Here is a 22,090-nt window from a genome sequence, read left to right as displayed (position 1 = left end):
AATTCTATGAGCATTCAGTTTAACAAATTTTAACTCAATTTTATACTTTTACGGACATCATTTAAAAATAATTACATATTCAACTAATATATGTTTATATGTTTACACATACATATAAATTTATATGTTTATATGTACATATTTATACATATTTATACATATATTTATATGTTTATACGTACATTTATATGTTATTTATAAGATGAATACGAATAATGTTTAAATTTTGTTTAGCTCTGACATATTTTTGTGGGAAAATTATCCTTTAAATTTTAATAATATAACGAAAAATGATTAATAATATCAGAATTTAAGATTTTAATTAACGGGTTCTCTTACCCTTTGATTCGATGATTTAATTTGTAATTTTATCTATTGATAGAAATAAAGATGTTTATCATTATGCGGACAGGGTGTCAAGAAATAGTTCATATTGCTTGTCACTGAAGATTTTAATTTGGCTGAAAAATGAATAATTTCAAGAATAAGTTGAAAAAAATAATAAATTTGGTAATGTGTCGCAACATAATATTTACTTGAAAAAATTAATGTACACATGTCAATAATACGATATATAAAATTTATACTAAAATATCGATTTCAATTTGTACAAATTAAATAGAATTGAATCTATGAATATGAAAAATGCGAAATTATAATATATATATATATATATTAGTATTAACGTGTAATTTAATATTTGTACGATAAGTACATCGGTAATCGTTATTGCTTTAAAAAAAATATTATATGAATTAGAGAATCACAATAAAATTGTATTGTGCATATAAATATATTTTAGGTTTACAAATGAAATTTTAGGGTATATAATTTTGTGTATAATTTTAATTTTGATAAGAAATTTGAAATACGTAGTGATTGAATATAGTAACATAAATGAACAGTTACTTTCACGTATTTAGATCAGCTGATAATTTGATAATTTATGGGGAATAATGATCCAAGGTGGTACCTTTAGCACTAATAGAACAATTTTTTCCTCCTACTAGCCAATGGCAATGGATTTCTTCTTCTTGGCATTCTCGTTTTTACATCCATCATACCAGAAGATCTCCATTTGATATTAATTAAGTTAAAAGATTCTTTGCCTCCTGGAAAGGAAGGAAGGACCACTTGCACGTCTGTATTGAATATTTATTCATCCTATACACTCTCTGCAGATATTAATAAACGCATTTGAAGAGATTTTCTCTATCGTTCGTTGCTTTCGTGAGTTCTGAATGATAAAGTATATCGTATAGGCCATAATCTCATTTATATCTTAATATATGATTGCTTCATATATTTATATATTGATTATCATTAGTATTATTATACCGAATGCACGAATTCTAAGTGAATGTGTATAGTGTTTTGTGAAAAATAATTGTATAGAAAATGTTTTATTATAAATATTGGATCAATTTTTTGATTTTAAAAGGATTTAGTCATTTGAATGTCACAATGCTGTATGCTCTTATGTATTAATTTGTTATAAATAATTACATTAATATTTAATTTAATTAGTATTTTAATAGAGAAAATTATTGTGTCCTTTTATGACAATTTGATTCTTTCAAATGTATTTTTCATTTACATTTATATTAATTCAATTATTGTTTCATCTACTTTTTCTTATTTATCACTTTTCCAACTTATTGTTAATAAAAACTGTAAAATGAATTTGATAATTAGCGACATCTATAAATATGTGTTAAAATACGAAATTACTTTCTGTATAAAAAGTTGTGCACTTTTACTGCTGTAAATAATGCTGTGCTTACTTGAAATTATTGAAATTTAAATCATAACCAGCTTGTACAGTGGATTGTTTCGAACAATTATTTGATAGAACGAGGTAGATAAAGAGAATCATTGCTTTTTGATTCTATTTTGTTCCTCGAAAGTATTGTCAATTGTGTACTGTTTCTAGAGAACAACTGAATTCTCTAATTAGACGAACGGTATTTGAATAAATTGTAATTAATTATTATCACTAAGTTGTCGAATAACTTATCGGGAAATATCACGAAATGCGAAAGGTATAAATGTTTCTCTAATTATGAATTATCGATTGAATGATTAATTATTATTATTATAAATAATTTATTCCTGAATAAGAAATTGTTCACGCATTTCTGTATTGTTGATTTTAGTATTTTTTATTAAAGTATTTTTGATTTACATATGTTGGTTCACTCATTTATCTTTAACTCTTCAATGTAAATAAATTTCAAAAGTAATATTGTTGTACAAAAATTAATTCCTAAAAGAAATATACTAATTTTTGTAAATTTTAGATAGAATATGGGAATATAAAAAAATATGTGGAATGGTTATACAATGGCGTAGAAGAATTCGTATTAATAATGGAATGAGTGTTAGTAAGATAGGGGTTCAAGTGAATTTAGACGTTTTCACAACTGAATATTTTTACAATATTATATAAAGAAATTATATTGGCATCGGAGTTTTTAAAATTTTTAAAGATGCTTTGAATATTCATCTTTAAAAAATTCGTCGGTAGCAAAGAAATGGTAATTCGTTACGTTTACGTGTAGGTACAAGCTAACAGTTATTTGTAAATGAAATTAAAAAAAAAAAAATAAATAAATAAAATAAAATAAAATTGTAAATTAAAAAACAAAATCTAAGTCATGGCTAATTCATAAAACAAAATAATTAATAAAATAATAGTATTCCTGCAAAAATAATATCTAATCAAATTCATTGGTAAGCCACCATGAATTCTAATAACCGTTTCTTCAAAAATAATATCGTAGTTTTTCAACTATTACATGGCACCCAAAAGTGTTAGACAAAACAGTTGGTTCTCTAATCGATTCCATCACAACAACAACAACAACAACAACAACGACGACGACAAAAATCGTTACTATAAAATCTATTAATTAAAATGCAATTAATTAATGGCAAAATAAAAATATACGAGTACATGTGATTCGATAAGTCAGTAATTCTAAAGTAACTATTATTTTCATTAAAGCATTTATATAATAAATAATAGTAATAAAGTTTAATAAAAATTTCTCTCATGCAACCAATTTATTACATGTAGATAGGAATACTATAGGAAGCGATTAAATTTAAAGAATCGTAGAGATGGAGAATTAATTTATAAGATAATTTAATTAATTTTGTCATTACTGTGGCATTTGACAAAGGGCATTTCTATTTATGGCGGAAGATTACTTTTTTTTTTCTTTTTCATTTTAACAATTAAATTGCTTTGCTAATTACGATATTTTTAATCAATTACATAATACAGCTTCCCACTCTCCCATACTTTCTTCCTTCGGCAGATAGTCTAATCATTAATGTAATCATGTGAATTTAAAAAAAATTGTACTTATTTATAATTTACCGGCCAATGGCAAAGTTAATATATATTTTTTTTTTACATTCACTCTCTATACTTTTGATTAGTTATTCTTTTTTGATGTGCAACACTTTAATTGTTGTCTAATTACAGACTTTAAACATCTAACTAATAACTTTCGTACATCCATAGCATTTATTTTCAATACAATCATTTGGATGGGCATATAGAATTTTATTCGCTATTTTCTGTTTTTTTTTTCTTCTTCACCTATCATTTACCATGAGCACGTTGAATAGAAGTTCAGCATGGCAATTAGTACAGCGTGTTAAGATAATTAAGTGCACAATTCCTACAACAATGGATAATGTATTCCATTATACCTTTTAAGCTTGTTTTCAGTTTCATTTCTGATGTTTTTATATAAATATTTGCTTTATATATTTCGAAATGCGTCTCGTACGTGATTATCTTTTTAATTAATAATCAACATGAGCATCTAAACGTTGCCAAGTAAATAGCATTTTGTTGCGTAAATTCGTTGGAAATTTTTATACTAGCTTATATAAAATCATAAAATCACAAAATCGTAAAATCATAAAGTTAAATAGATGAAGATGAAAGAAAGGAATTGAAATGAAATGTTTTGAGAAAAATCACAGATGCAGATATATCACCAACTGAAATGCATTCGTTTGCTCATTATATCATTTCCCTAACAGTAAGATATATGTTTTTTTTTTGTTTTTTTTTTGTTTTTTTTTTTGTTTTTGCTTTTGTACTATTTTGTACACGTATTAATTAATCACGCTGTTTGTTCATTGTATAGTCATGTCACATTATTAAATTTATGTAAGAGATTTACGATAGCGTTACTGGATTAAATTAGAAGCTTCGGGTTGTCGACGAAATATCATTTTATAATGATTCGTATCAGTTTATAATGAAGAATTATTTCCTTTATCATTATTATTATTATTATTATTATTATTATTATTATTATTATTATTATTTTCTTCTGATGGAATATTTAATATTTAATAATTTTGACGAAATATATAGTGAAGTTAGATAATGAAAAATGTATATTACGAGAATAAAAGATAAATCAGTTTGCGATTATATTTTACTCGAATAGATGTTTGTTGTTGTTGTTGTTGTTTGTTGTTTGTTTGTTCTTGTTGTTGTTGTTGTTGTTGTTGTTGTTGTTTTGTTTCTATTGTTTTATTGTTTATCAAATCTTGACTCTTATTATCCAGAGTTTCAGGAATTATGTATGTTGTAGTCGATTTCCATTATTTTTATACGTAAATAGCAAATGTAATGCAATTTCGACATAAATTTAGCGTATTTTACATTTTCGAGGCAATAAATAAAGTTGGATGATTAAAATCGATATATTTCATACAAGATTAAAAGAGTATAAGTAAGAATGTAGTTTATTTATACGTTTATGACAATTTAAAAAGCATATTTATCCTTACGTTTATGAAAGCTACATTTATTATAATATAATATATATTTAGCGAACAAAGCAGAGATAATATAATTAATAAATTATTCGCAGGAATGATCCATACCAATGCTTATTCCCATAATATTTCGATTGACAAACATCTCGCACGAGCATTTTCCTTATATATTTTTGTCATAAAATACCGAGTGGTGCATATAATTAGAAAATGCACGGCATTTGTAAGTAAATGAGCATAATATTTGCTCAAACACTGAATTACTTCATAATCTACGCTGATAAAGTAGAATTTCCTAGAGACTGTTTTTACCGCAGGGGCTCGACGAATTATCTTTCGTCGAAACAATCGTCACCGAGAATCGCGACGGTACGAATATACGCGCAACGATCATTAGCCATAAACAGCAAGTATAGCGCACGGAGGCAATGAGAAGGCGATGGGCGATCAAGAGGTGATGGGAAAGGGATAGGAAGTGAATTTAGTGACGAACGACTAGATACTGCAAGACACTCGAATCGATCCTCCTATCTCCCGGTTATCAAGACATAGTAGGGGCGGCCGAATGCTGAGCGCGGAAAGCCGGGGCCCGGTTGCCCGAGATGAGGCGAGGAGCTCTTACGAGGTTGAAATCCAGCCTGTAGTTGGTAAAGGGAGAGTGGGTGGGAGGGAGGTGCTGCTGGCGGGTAGCAGCCATCAGGCGACGCCACGGCGCCGCGCGCACTATAGGATTTGCAGCTGGCGCCCCGCACCCTACCGCGTCCATGTAAATCCGCAGGTGCGTTCTCGCCGGCTCCTGCTCGCGAGATTGATCGATAGTTGGCCCGCTTGCACGCGCACCACCGACACGTTATACTTACTCGGACGAGCTCCTCCGGGTGGATGCGTCCGGGTTGCGCGACTCTAGACGACGGCGGGTCGGGAGTGGGGTTTGTGGGGTTTGTGGGGTGGGTGGGTGGGTGGGTGGATGTGTGTGTGTGTGTGTGGGGGGGGGGGGGAGGAGTGATTACGGGGAATACGGGCGCGCATGCGCCCTCCCCCGGAGGAGCCGCGGCGCCTCGAGCCCGCGCTCGTAGTCTCGACTCATCTGGCCTCGCAACGACGTCCCGCTTTCCCAAGCAGTAGCCGAGAGCCGAACTGCGCCGCGCTCGGGGCGCGCGTCCAAGGAAGGAGTCGAGCACCCGGTGCAGCTCGAAAGAAGCGGAGGCTTTTGGCCGGATGGCCGCGCGGTCCCCGTCGCTCACCCCAGCGGCGAGGGTCCCGCTGGCGGTCGCGCTTCCAGTCCGATATTAGCGCTCCTGTTGAATTTTAAGGATGGGTTGCGAGCTCGGCAAGCTCGCCACCTCGGCGACGTCCCAGCCTCAGGGCGCGGGTTCGGGACGGGAGAGCCCGCCCCCACCGCCGGCTACCGATCCCCGGCTCCCGCTCACCGCCAGACAGAAGTACCTGCTAACCGCCAGCTGGAAGGCCATCGCCAAGGCAATGGAGCCTACTGGCGTTTATATGTTTGTCAAGTAAGTGTATTTTCCGAAGTGTGCTTCGCCCCGCTCCACTTCACTTCCCGCTACGACGTCCCCGCTGTCCCTGATCTCTAACTGGGCTATCGAGCGTCGCGCGACCCAATTTTCCCCGCCATGTGATTCAAAAGCAGGTGGGAGGTGGGCGCGCTCCCACTTATGGGGACTTTGGGACTCTCTCTCTCTCTCGCTCGCTCTCTCTCTCTCTCTCTCTCTCTCTCTCTCTCTCTCTCTCTCTCTCTCTCTCTCTCTCTCTCTCTCTCTCTCTCTCTCTCTCTCTCTCTCTCTCTCTCTCTCTCTCTATCTATCTATCTATCTATCTATCTATCTATCTATCTATATATCCTTCACTCTTCGGTCACTAACATTAAAAGCACATGCGATACATTTTTTGCGAAACACGTTATTTTGAGTAATAATAATGTATTTGCTATTACTAACATTGGCCCTTCTCGCGACCCTTCTCGTGGGCTTCGGGCATGAGAATCTAGTCAACCTTCCCCAATCAGGTGCCCGTACACTCTCGCATCGTCAACCCATTCCACTCGATTCTCCTTCGCTTAGTCTTCAGTCATAACGAAAGCTCTTTCCACTCTTCTGACACTTCAGTAAAAAAAAAAAATTTCTTCTTCTTTTTTTTCTTTCCTCGTCTTTTTTTTTTATCTTTTTCTAATCACTCGGCTTTAATGTCTGAGAGAGTTTTCCAGAATTAAAGAGCTCTATCTGACATTCGACGATACCCTACGATATACGCTAATTATAATTTTCATATTTATTAATCATCGATTATTATAATAAGATTTTATTCACTATCTTTCATCGCTTTTAATCCTTATTTATTACTATATTTTGTCCAATTGTTTATTTTAGATTAATTTGACATTTTTAGTTCCTATACGAATTCTCGCCAAAACTTTTTTTTCTAAAAATTATCGATTTTTCTATGAAAATATTGTTTAAGAAGAGTTACTATTACTCTTTCATCAGTTGTTTATATTGAAAAAGTGATTTAAGCCATTCGCACTGAAATTTATACTCTAATTTACTTAAAATGCATGCTTTGGTTATACGCCGTTAATAATATAAATACTCACAAAAGAAGTATTATTCGTGAAATTTCTTTTAATTTACATCGATATGTGTATCGCGATCATCCTGTAGAATAGTTTAATGTATGAAAAAGTTGTGTTAACTTTAATTCTGATTTTAATGAATTTTCCTACGTTACCAAATTATTTTATTATATTTATGACTATTTTAAAAAGCTATTTGTATGCTAAATTATTACTTGTAATTAAAATGTATAATACATATGGAATAAAAAGAAAATGAAAAAAAAATTAAATTCTGGTGACTATGGTGTTAAATCATAGTGATACTATATTATACTAACTTATATTATGTTTATATATTATAATTTCTCAATTTAGAGATAAAAATAAGGTTTAATACAACTGATATTATCGTACCTTTGTCATTTCACGGAATTTTCAAAGCAGTTTGGTAAAAATACTGGAATTAATTGGTTCAGCTTTATACTACAATCGATAGAATAATTCCATAGATTTTATTTACTCAAAAATAAATAATAATAATTAAATCTCAGGTTCGTGATTATTGTTAAATGATAATAATTATTTCTTATATTTGGCTATACTTAAATGTACTTAACTTGTACTTAACGTAATTTCATAATAAAATCGTATGAGTATTTTGAATAATATTTTCAAATATTTAATATAAAAATAAAATCGTTCAAAGTGAGTATTAAACAATTAAAGTGTAATTATTTAAATGTATCATACATTCTTATTTTTTTAATGTTGACATAAATCTTATTCAAAATTAAAAAATTATTATCCCTTCTTATATACCAGGATATGTTGAATATAAAGTAAAATTATATTTTTTTCTAATATTTTAAGCTAATAATTGTTGCATTTTCTATAAATGTTTATAAAAAAACACTAAATAAAAAACAAAACAGATTACTTTTTAAGTTATTAAGTTGACAATAGAAATTATATTATACCATCATAAAGATTTATGTATTTATTGAGATTAAAAGTATAAATTGTTATATCGCGTATTCGAAAGATTAACAAAATTTACGTAAAATTTCATTATTAGTATATAAATTTGTATTTTTATTCCATGTTTAATACAGGTAATATTTATAATAGGCATATGTAGAATTTTAATCTCTTGTAATTTTATGTCTATCTCAATTTGGAATATATTGTAAAAGATAATAAGAATTCCATTTGATTTTCAACTTTTATGGTACTTATTGTCACGCAGATAACTTATTGATATTTACATTTTTAACGGATTTTATTTCTGCAATTGCATTTTATTTTTTAAACGATACATAGTATTTTTATCGTAAATATTGTTTTGTACTCTGTTAATATAATTAATAAATATTTATATGTGGAATATTAGATAATATGAAAAACTTTTAAATAAGTATTAATGTTAAGTATTTAGTTGTTATTTAACCCACATACGTAGTAATAAATGTACTTTTCATAAAATATTATAAATTAATATGGACATTTTTTGTTTGAATCGTATCAAACGATTTAATTAATTTGATATATTTAATAATTTTATGCATAAAATCATAAAACAAAATTCGATAATGAATGTAGTAAGAATTATATTTTTGATAAATCCATATTATATAATAAAATGAATATGAACAGTGGAGATGTACACTTTTCAAACATCCGAAAATATTAATTTTTTTATTTTCTTATTCAACATTTACTATTAATCTAGTTATAAATTGTTATAGTTGATTGTGATATATATATATATATATATATATATATATATATATATGAATTAAAAATAAAATTATAATCGTTCCAAAAAAAATTTAATCATAATTTGAAATCTTTTCTAATATTAATATAAAAATGAAATGATATATTCAAAATTACAATTTTCAACATATCACAATAATATGTAAAATTATATTTATATTCTAAAATTAGAAAATGTAAAGAACGAACTTATAAACTTGTTTATTTGTATTAGAATGTATATATTGATTGTATATATTTTTAATTAAATATTGATTGACTATCGATTAACTACTATGTATTAGCCAACAAGCAAGTAATTGCTAACCATGAAAATAATTCCAGAAATATAAAGAAATTCAACAATAAAGTGCAATCTTAATTAAGAAATTAATTATTTTATAATATGTATATCAATGCTTTTTATATTCTTATCGAATATAACATTGTGAATGTATGAACAATTTTTAAAAGATTTTTTAACAATTTTATATCTTCAAATTAATAACATTTTAAATAGTTAGAAAATAAGCGTGAATGTAAATTTTATTATTATACTTTATTATTTTTTTTGTCAATATAATTTATTTCTAATTAAAAAGTTTTCTTTTTTAACGGACTGTATTAAATATTATAACTTATATTTGCTGACGATTTCATAATTATCTATGGTACTTATATTGACTAGACTAATGAAAAATAATCGAACCGTTTATTAATAAATTTTTGTTATGATTTTTGAATATTATTATTCTAATAGAGGAGATTACAATGTTTAGCAGAATGTAAGTATAAAACCCGTATAATCTATGCAAGAATGAGATTATTGCTCGACTAAATGTTTTTGTAAAATAAAGCTTATACACGCCAATGTAGATTAATTAATTAAATAATTATAGAAATGTGCGAGGGTACTTTTTTGTAAAAAATCAAAATAATGTATTTAATATAGTATAAAAGCTTACATTACGGCAAACAATAATATTATATATAGTTTGTAATAGAACAATGATAATTCAATTCATCGAAGTAATATTCGAGTAATACTTTTTCGAATAATACTATAGTCGAATAATATCAAAAGAGAATGAAAATATCGATTAACAGCAATCAGATGCCTTTGCGGCTTTGCTGCTTTTACTTAGGAGATGGCATTTTTTCAATTGAGTTTGGTGGTATGTTCAGGATCTCTTTGGTTATTGATCTGATGGAAAACCGCTGTGTCGTTGCAATGCAAGTTGATGCTGTATAGGGTTATTCATCCAATTTTTGAACACGAAACCAATACTACTTAACTTTGATGATCAGAAGGGAGTTCGTATAATTCACGCAGTTAACACGTTATATATGGTGGTTTAGACATATAGAGCATAGTAATAGTATATATTAATAATACATAAATAAATGGATAGTTGCTCGCATTATAAAGCGAAAACTTCAAATAGTTTAGTGAAAACAAGTTAAAAAAATAATCCATTACTTTGTTCAGTATTGTGGCATTATGAACAATTAAACATTAATATTTACTATCTCCACTTATGATTTTTCATTAGGGATACAATTAAATAGACTTAACTTATCGATTACGATTTTTAACTTTTAACTCAAGGATTTTTAGACAATTCTTTTACATTATCATAAAAAACCGAATATCAAATCAAAATCTTATTAACTGATGTTTCTAACAATTTATGGTACGAAATTCAAATTCAACTTTACATCTTATAACTTTTAATAAAGCAATTTAATTTTAATTAAGATTTCACAGAATAATTGAAAAATGAAATTTATTGGAAATAATTAGAATAGTCAGAAAATCGAAATAGTTAGAAAGAATATTTGTAATTTGAAAAATGTATTGGGTAAATTAATTTCATAAAGTTTATTCAGTAGAATTTGATAAAAAATTTATACTCATATAATGCCATTTTTCATTCAAAGTAATATAATAAGATTATGCTTATTTTTGTTTAATGTTTTATGTAATTTACACCAACACATAAACTATTCGTTATAATAAATTCATTAATATAATTATTTTATAATTTTGATAATAGATCTATCTAGATCTCTACAATCTGATAAAAAGCTATAAGTTTTGTTATTGTACTTTATATTTTTTATATTTTATAATAAAATCATTTTATATTTTATAATTTAAAAAAATATGTAAATTGTAATAATAATCGTTTAAAATTAAATAAAATAATACGTTATTTCTATCAATCAATTTACATTGACGCGGAAGTAACTATAAGTGAAATATTAAAAAAAAAAAAAACAAAAAAATAAACAACACTTAAAAATAAAAAAAAATTGGTGTTCATTCAATTCATCGAGTAAAATTCATTAAATTAAATTATTATATTTTAAAATATTACTTTTTATTTATTCAGATTCATATATTCGCTTAGTAAATATATATATATATATATATATATATATATATATATATATATATATCTATGGATAATGTTATACTTAAAAAAAAGAAAGTTTATTATTAATGTTATAGTAATCTTTTGAAAAATTAAATTAAAAGTTTATATAAAACATTTAAATCGATATATTTATATATTTATAAATAATTAAATCGGAAATAAAAATTTTCGAATGTATAATATATTTCTTATCCTTAGATAAAAAAAATGTAATATTTCCAATTGTGGATCTTACTGTATTATTATTAAAAAATTATGCAGAATTAAAAAATAATTGCATTTATAATATATAAATATATTCTATTCCATATATTATTTCTCTGTTTGAATATATTCAAGAACTAATTTTTATAAATAATACATAAAAATCAAATACTATTTTGATAAATACATAAATAATATTTGTAATTTTATAGTATTTTAATTTAAAAATTCTTAACAAACTGTTGATATTGAAATAAAAATATCAAGTATGAAATAAATAAAAAAAAGTAGGTAAATGTAAGGTTAAATTAATAATAACATATTGCTTACCTGTGAAAATTTAAATTGAAAATTTAGATTACAATTTTTTTTTTTTTTTTTTTTTTGGAAATTTGTACAAATAGGAGATGCTACGATTTTATAACATAAACAATTTTTGTTGAAACACAATGTTATATTTACAGTTTCATATTCAACATTGCTACTGAAATTATTTATTCATTTTGTTAACTTTCCAATAACTAGTCTATTTGTAATATTTAAATAATAAATGAAGAATAATACAATTTAAAAGATTAATCATAGTCACGTAAGAACTAATATTCATAGTTAAAAAAAAAGTATTATTAAGTCGAACCTGTAATAAATTTATTAATATCGCTATTTAGTGTATTAGTAATTATGCAATTAAATAAAAATTAAATCTATATTTGAAGATCAAGAACCAAAAAAATTATATTAAATATAATAATACTATTAGTTTATTCTTAATTCTTAATCGGAGATTTTATAATATTTAGTTTACAAAATATAATGAAACTGAAAATAATAAAATTACGTCATCTTCGTGTGTTATGAAAGTTTCGTTTCAATATGTAATTTAATCCCAAATGTATAAATAAATTTTTAAGTATCGTATTCGTTTTAATCTATATGGAACTTATGAAATTTTTAATATTTAATTTTACTCTCTTATTTTCTGTCACACGTTTTACTTCTGCTTAAAAAGGAAAATCCTCACCGAATAAAAAAATCTAATTGGAGTTACTTATATTTTGATAAATTAGTAAATTCAATGATTAGGTACGGGTGGCCCAAATAAGGCAAGGCCAATTTCTTAAACAAGCCACTCTTATTAAATCTCTCTAGTACAACTAAATTTCTCGTTTTTTTCTTCCCTGATTGACGCTTCTTATCCTTGACCCATTCTTTGTTTCTCGTACACACACACACACACACACACACACTCTCTCTCTCTCTCTCTCTCTCTCTCTTTGTCGGTCTATCTATCTCTTTCGCTCAAAAAGTTGAGCTATTCGAGTAAAGAATCAAAATCATGTATCAAAGCCATTAAAGTAACTGCAGAGAAAAATGATAAAAATAATGAGATATGGTAAGTGCGTATTTTGACGCCCGAGGGTAAAATATGTAATGACTATATAAAGAAAAGAGACACCTTGTTTAAAAAAAAGAAATGTCAAAAATACAATCTTAGTCTAAGCGAGTGCGCATGATGCTATTAATGAAGAAGACTGCGCGAACTCGTCGCTGAGATTGTGTATTCAATTTTAAGGTGACTTCATTAAGGCTGTGTCAGAGTACTTGTAATGCACGAAAAACATCACAAGTACGTATAGACGTCAGGCGAACCTTCGGTATAATCCGGATTCCAGTATCAGTCTTAGAAATCAATACGTGCCCATATACTTGCATATGTGTATTACGCATATGAGTATTATTATGTGAATTCCTTTCTTTCGATGAGCCTCCCTCCTGCCTACATTTTTCATATATGGGAATATAATTTTTATTTAGCATTGCATAATACGTGTCACTCTGGGGGGTTTGGTACCAACTTGAAATTATTGCAAAATATTTAACGATTCTTTATTACTATCTCGATTTAGTTAGATATTTTCATAAATTATTTCCCCTATCTCTCTCTCTCTCTCTCTCTCTCTCTCTCTCTCTCTACATCTGTCTAAATATACTTATAGAATTCTAAATAAGATACTAACTAATATACTCTATTAGTAATATATTTTACTTTTACATTTTTTTTAAAATAACAAAAATTATCTTAATTTATGAGAATTTAAAAAAGTAATTCACTTATCTTTTGCATGTAATATAGAAGTATACTAAGGTGTATGTGATCTATGAAAGTTTGATATTTCCTCTCTTATTAGGAATTGAATTATTTTTTGAGATTGACTACTTAATTTTGTGAATAAAATTTAATCTGATTTTATGTTTTAGAATTAGATTAATTTAGTATGACATTTGAAATAATTGTTTATATCTATCGTGAAATTTCTATATTATATTTCATATTTCTCGAATGTAAATGTAGCAATAGAGTATAATTCATTTTTGCCAATCTAAATTATTTCAGATAAACATTTTAAGAATTAGATTAAAAATATTAGATTATAGTATACTTTTTTGTAATTGAAGTATTATAAAGAAAAAAATTTTTTTTTTTTCAAATACTAATCTAATTAGTAGTTAGAATATTAGTTTTTATTACAAAGTTTTTAACTTATCTTTTTGCCAAATTTTTTCATTCCTAAATTAGAAAGGTAAATAGAATAAAAGTTATTACCTTTATTACGATCAAAATAGATAAAATTATTGTTTGTTTTAACTAAGGTAAATATGTGTCGCATGATAAATCATTTATTATGAAAAAAAAATAATAATATGTATGCTTGTATAGATATAATTTGACACTGAAATTTTTTACAAAATTCTTACTGAAATTATTTAATTTTGAGAAACAATTATGTCGACTAATGTATTTGTTTAATAAATTATATGCATGTGTTTTTGAAAAAGATATTTCATACAATATACATAATAATATTCAGAATAATATAATTGCCTATTTACAAATATATAATTGGATATATAAATTAAACTATATTAATTGTAATTTAATTACAAGAATTAGTACTATAATAATTGTTATTAATTACAACAATTTTACTTTTCCATTGAAGGGTAGAATAAAATATAGTAGATTGTATTTTCTTTTAGTACTTTTGTAACGTAAATATATTCCGATTTTGTACATATTATGTAATATCAGAATTTTTTTTTAATAATTTTGATTACTGATTGAATAAAATTTGAATATATAATATTGAATATTATATACAGTTTATATGGTAAAGTACATTGATACATATTCAATATAGAACATTGTTATTTAAATATTTACATATATTATTATTATTATTATTATTACTATTATTATTATTATTATTATTATTATTATTATTATTATTATTATTTATATTTTTATATAGTATTTTATAGATGTTTGCAAGTCAAGCGCCAACTGAATTTCATTAAATGTAATTTTATTTCTTGACTTAAATTTGTTATTCACATACGGGTCTTGTTTATATTTATTTTATTTTGGTATAAATTTATTTACATTGGTTTAAGGACTGTAAAAATTAATTTTGAAAATATTAAAAGCGTCAATATTAAAAATAATTGTATAAATCATAAATGAATTATTACAACGACATCCTGTGTTTTAATTAATTTTTAAGTACTTATAAGATATATTTTAAAAGCATAATACTTCATTTCTTTTACGATTTATACAGTTTTTGTTTCATTTGACTTTTCTAATTTAATTATTTAGTAATTTTTTTTTCTTCTATTATGACGATTATACGACTTATTTTATATTAATGTAATGTTTATTAAAAATTTTAAGTTTAATAATATACACTCGTCATTGAAATAGTCGAGTATTATCATTCTGAAATATTCATTATAATAAATTTGACTCACAAGTTAATTAATTCATTGGTTATCTTTATTGTTACTTATATATAAAACGATAAATTTTTGTATTTAGAATAGTAAATTTCAAAATTTCAAAATTTCAAAATTTTTTTTAAAAATAAATCTAGAAATTTATTTAAAATTTTTATTAATTTGTCTATTATTATAATCCCTTGAGTTCTATATTTTTTAACGATAATATTATTATTAAATTAATAATAGTATTAGGTGATTTAATAAAAATTACACGCAATTCTAAAAGCATTACCAATGTTAAAGTAAATACGAAATAATACATCGTCAAATAATACAATCATTAAAGCCCATAAAAAAAAAAAAAAAAAAAAAAAAAAAAAAAAAAAAAATGCAGCAATAAATAAATATTCAATCATTTTTTATGTAAATAATTATAATTACAGATTGTTCGAAGAAAATGCAGAGCTTTTAAATCTATTTACGAAATTTAAGGATTTAAAAACGAAAGAAGAACAGTCAACAAGTATGGAATTAGCTGATCACGCACAAAAAGTTATGAGTACACTTGATGAAGGAATTCAAGGCCTCGATGATATGGACATTTTCCTCACATTTCTTCATCAAGTTGGTGCGACACACACGAAAATACCAGGATTCAATCGCGAATACTTTTGGGTGAATAAAACATGACATATAACATTATTATGTAACTGCAATGTTCTATAGATAATAATGCTTTTCATGCAAGTACATGATACATTATTATTAACTTTTATGCATATATGTAGAATTTATCGTGAAAATTGATTTTATTTATGAATATGTCATGCAAAATCATATACTGGAAAATTGATAATTATTGAACGAATTCTTTATTCATATCTAAATTAATAACTGAATTGGCATAAATGAAATTAACTAAAAATTATATTAAAACAATAGTTTATAACCAACATTTTTTTTTTTTTTTTTTTTTTTTTTTTTTTTTTAACAATTAAATAAATAGAAGATGAAAGGAAAGATAGCGTAGGATATGTAAATATAGATATCTAATATAATTATTGGATGCATTTGAGTTATGATTTTATAATCAATAGTTTATATCAAAGTTCTAATTACTTATATTGATAGGGGACGATTTCTACGTTGTGTTAATTATTAAATATTACGTTGACTGAAATTCTTTAGAGTAAATATCAATTTAAAATAATTATTATTATCATTGATAATGTTCTGATTCAATTAATGATATTATTATTTTCTTTTTTTGTTTTTTTTTGTTTTCATAACAGAATAAAATATCCTTTGCATATAAATAGGTTTGTTATTTTGTATGGATTAATATTAAATATAATCCATATATTTTTAGTTACTTATTGTTTAATTAAATATAATTTATTTAATTTAAGATTTAATTCACTAGATTAGATGGAGTATTTCGAGTCGATTTGGATGAATTTAAAAACTCAATCTCTAAATTCAATTTTTAAATCTCGTAAAAAATTACATCAATTGTTTCTAAGCTAATTTATTAAAAAAATAAAATTATTTATTATCATTTTCTTTTTTTAATTTCAATGAATATCGTTACGCTTTAGTTTCATATTATTCAAATTTTTTTTTTAATCTAAATCTTACACATAAAACTTATTTTTAATTGAGTTTAATCCGAATATTTAAGGTATTATTATATAATTAAGTGATGTCTAAAATTTTTATTTATACATATTTATATTTATATTTATATATTTACATTTTTTTTCTTCAAATTCATTTCAATAGTATTAGAAATGAAATATTAGTCAAATTTTCTAAACTATAGAACAAAACTGATATTCATAGCTTTCTCATTTTATATTGTTCTGTTATATTTTTATTATTTAAATAATACGTTTCTGAAGTCATTTCTTAAAGAGAAAGTTTTTATTTGCAATGTCAATGAAACGAAATAGTACTTATTTGTACTTTACTCTAACTTGTATTAAAAGTTAATCGTATTAACTGTTAGTTTTGTGACATTCAGGAGTCAATTGCAATTTGATAAAACCCTTTTTATTTTGTGAAATTAAGTTTTTTATAATTCTAGTATACTGAAATCTCCGTAGCTATTCGATAAAATCTTCTTTATACAAAAATATATAGTTTTTTTTTTTTTTTTTTTTTTTTTTTTTTTTGTTGATAAACAAAGTCATGTATTGAAACTATAAAATATTTCTGTATGTTTCTATAAATATTTCTTTTTAAATTAAATTTATTTAATACGTAAGTAGCTTAAGTATTTATTTTTAAGTAATATTTATTTTATTTTATATATATATATTTTTTTTCTATTAATAGATTGCTATATTAATATTATGATATTGTGTTGTTATTTATTTTTTTGTGGAAATTTATAATAATTACTTTACTTATAAAATATTTCTACGCCATATTGATTTTACAAATAACTCAGTGTATAAATATATTATTAAATTATTATTATAAGTGGCTACATATGTTTATGTAATTACGCATTTATATTTATTCCTTGCTTCTCTCAGATTAGTATATTCGATTGAGTATAATCCTTTAACGGAAATCTAGAAGTAATAATACCAATTTATAATGTTAATTGAATTTTCAATAAAATCAGTCATGATTTGTATTCTGCATTTGTTAAAAATTCCGAAGTTTAATCTTCAACATAAATTATTATTGTTATTATTATATGTCCATTACTAAATATCTAACAACTTCAAAATAGAGTTTTTCATTTTCAATCTTAGAGGATAATGTATATTTTGAATAATAATGATCTCTAATCGTATGCATCATGCCAATTAAAGATATGAATATTTGTTTCGCAGAAAATTGAATCACCATTTTTAGCGGCAATGCAAATGACACTGCACGATCGATATACGGAAAATGTGGAGAATATCTATAAACTTACAATTAAATTCATCATTCAGACCCTGATCGATGGATTTGACGAGGCAAAGGATCTGAGAGTGTCAGTGCAATCGACAAGTTCCAAAGAAAAAGACAGATGTTAGTCAAAGTTTCGAGTGCACAAGTTAACTTTTACTTACGTTACAACGGACAACTGATCACAATGTTAGAGAGTCAGCAAATCATGCGATTAAGGTACAGGGATCGCAAAAAACTCCCTAACTTCCTGGAGACGTACAAGAACGCGTACTGCCAAGCACTCGCGGACTGACCTCCATGACAAATCGAGTAATAACAAAGCGCAAATGAAAATAACGTCCGAAGCACAGCATTCATGCGAATATGATTGGATGTGTGCATGTATGCGTATGTGCGTGCATGGGTGTGAATGAAGCAGGATGATTTAGTGTGTTTGTTTCTAAGCGAGAAACATAGGAACCTGAAAGGACACATGATTTTCTAAAGAAAACAGAGTCAAGCAGTCGGTTGCCGGTGTATTAACCGAGCTGCACTTTTATTGATCTTCCGGGTTCCATACGTGATATTTTTACTCGACATGAACCGCGACGGCAGCGCCTGCGGACGAACCGAAGCGAGAGTATTCCTCGATACAATGTCAATTTCCTAAGTGATCCTCCAGCTAAAACCTAGAATCAAGCGACCTTTTTCTACATTCTAGATGCAAGTCGTCCCATTCCACTTCGGTCTAATAGCAAAACAATGAATAAATAAAACAAAATACGCGCGCGCATCACCTCCACCCCTCCGCCCCCGCATCGACACCGCCGCCCCGTCAAACGAGCGCGCGCGCGCGCCCACGCGCACGCACACGCACACGTACACAAGCACGCACAACTCGAGTAGCTTTATTTATTCTCTTATTTACATAAATTAACCCGTATTATTCCATAAACTTTGCCGTATTATTCTTCACATATTCACTCTTTCCATTCATTTATTTTCGACTCTCGTTTTCTCTTCGTCGGTTGGGAAACGCTTACCCGGAGGTCACCAACCCCCCCCCCCCCATCTCTTTTTCTTCCACCTCACTTTTTCATTCATTTATTTTCGACTCTCGTTTTCTCTTCGTCGGTTGGGAAACGCATACGTGCATGTAAATTTTGATTCTTGAACGTATACGTATTGAAATCAATAAGATTTAAAGAATTTCAAGAATTTTATGTGTGAAAGAAGCTTTGCCAATTGGTTAATTAATGTAGATGAGTTCCTCGCTCATAATTGATTTCAATTTTCTCTCCTTTCACATTTTAAATGTAATTTCTTAAGTTTTTACTGCCTCCAAGACTGTTTAATGAGCTTATCTAAGGAAAGGTTTTTGTAATTTATATACAAATGCATAGAATATTCAGAAACATTAAATAAAAATATAAAAAAAATTTTTAATTTATATAATATTAATTATTTTAATAGAACATAATCATGCTCGATCGACGTATTATATTCATGCTCGTATCAATATGTTCTTTTTAATAATTTATTTTATGTTTACTAACTTTTCTCTTTCAAGCAAAACGGTACAATGTATAGAAAATAAAAGTACATGATTGAAAGAACATTTATTTTATTAAATTTGCACGTACACTGTAAGAATTAAAAGAGATACTCAATATATTCATAGTATTATTGATTTTTATTATAAATATTTAATATATTATATTATACAAATAGTTCATTCATTTTTTAAATTATTACATTATTTATATTTATTATAAAAATGAAAATTATATAAAAATCTTATTATATATTCGATAAATTAATAATAAAAATTATTATTGTTTTTTGATAAGAATAATTTAATTTTTATTATTATTTTGTGTGAAAATACGACAGCTTAAGATTCATATTGATATAATACTTTTACAATAAATCATTGCTCAATATTTCAATTAATTATTGTATAATACATATTTAAAAAAAAAAAAAAAACCACAGATATTCGAAATTGTTGTTAATAAAAATGAATTTTATGTATTATTTTCTACGTTAATTTGAAATTATATTTTAAAAATTCATAACATAATAGCTGTATAAATTTTAGCGTTGTTGCAAAGTTGCTGTCATTAGAAAATTAAGGGAATTATACAAAGAAGAAATTATATTTTTCATTATAGTCGTATATAACACAAAATCATATAAAAATTGAAATTAGAAAAGATTAAATAAATATGTGATTAATCCATAAATTTAAGTGCCTTAAGAATTTTTTAAATATAAATTTACTCGAATGAACATTATTAATAAATTTATCAAGAATTAGTATCTAGATTTCATATTTTATTTAAACTTTCGATTCACTGAAATCGAAAAAGTTTATATTAATAAGTTACTTAATTATATATGAGAATATTAAAGTGATTGGAGATATCAGATTTGCGTGTACTAATAATCTCGCGATAAAAAAAAAATTCTAAATCACATTACGAATTTTTATAATTCTTACGAGTGTATATAGAATTACAAAAATGTTTCCAATCGTAAGTTTCATTAAAAAAAAAAAAATAAATAAATAAATAAAAAATAAAAAAAAAAAAAAATGAAAATGAAAATGAAAAATTAAACCTATCGTTATTCAATTTGTTAAGCGTTAATAAATACTTCTCTTTTCAAATATACGTTAATACATGTAATTTCTGAATTTGCTAACTCTACATTGTGTATCATTGTAAAATTGTTTAATCAACTGTCGACTAATCGAATTATCGCTACCATAAAGCAGTTACCAATGACTATTGGTAAGACTTTCTATTATACTCGTAAAGTAAATTGCAAATTTAATTAAATGTCACCGATAGACTGTTTACCTTACAGTCATCGTAATATGTACAGCCGGTATGGAAGAGCAAAATGTGACGATCAATATTGAAAATGCAAATATAAATAAGCACTAATTTTTAAACTCTGTACATGAAATAAAATTAACCCTTGAATGATTAATTTGAAGTAGGCTGTTTTCCGAATGAAAAATTGCAAATAAATAGTGAGCTTCGAACTAGGTGATGTGCGTATTTTATTCTTGAGTTAATTTGCTAATTTGCAGCATCAATTGACCGATCAATTGATGATTATTAGTTTATACTATTTATGCAATTCCGTGTGACTGCAATACAATAATACTGATGTAAAAAAAAAAAAAAATATTAATCTAATTCTCGAATTACAATTCAGTAGTGGGTTATTATTATTCATAAATTGATAAATATTATTAGTAGACTTTATTTAATCATCGAAGGGTTAATTTCTTAAAAATTACAGTATAATATATTAAGATATATATTAAAAATATTTGATTTAGTGTATATAGAATATGCCCGTCGAAAAAATTGATATTTGATTTAATTAATTCAAAACACGAACGTGCCATCCAATGAATTTTCGTACGCCAAATGAGAAAAGTATAATAAGCTGTAATTTTTCTCTCCAAAGCCAAAAACAAAAAGTTCTGATAAAAAAGAAAAAAAAAAAAAAGAAAAAAAAAGAACAACAACAATTTTGGAAAAAAAAAAATTGAAATTGTTAATAAGTGTGTGCCATGCATGAGACCTAATTATGTTATTCCTATCCACCTAACCCTTTT

At 26.3% G+C, this 22,090-nt stretch overlaps 1 protein-coding gene across 1 annotated transcript; it reads left to right on the top strand.

Annotated features, from left to right (window-relative positions):
• Positions 1–5,914: 5,914 nt before the first annotated feature.
• On the top strand, positions 5,915–19,011 carry LOC105368270 (neuroglobin). The gene is made up of 3 exons (XM_011507250.1): positions 5,915–6,326; positions 16,008–16,239; positions 18,411–19,011. The coding sequence occupies exons 1-3, from the start codon at positions 6,127–6,129 to the stop codon at positions 18,597–18,599; spliced, it is 621 nt and encodes a 206-aa protein (XP_011505552.1). The 5' UTR covers positions 5,915–6,126; the 3' UTR covers positions 18,600–19,011.
• The last annotated feature ends 3,079 nt before the right edge of the window (positions 19,012–22,090 follow it).

This window comes from Ceratosolen solmsi, unplaced genomic scaffold (genome assembly GCF_000503995.2).
Source record: "Ceratosolen solmsi marchali unplaced genomic scaffold, CerSol_1.0 scaffold6, whole genome shotgun sequence".
Classification (NCBI taxonomy): domain Eukaryota; kingdom Metazoa; phylum Arthropoda; class Insecta; order Hymenoptera; family Agaonidae; genus Ceratosolen; species Ceratosolen solmsi.
This window is presented reverse-complemented; position numbering and strand designations above follow the sequence as displayed.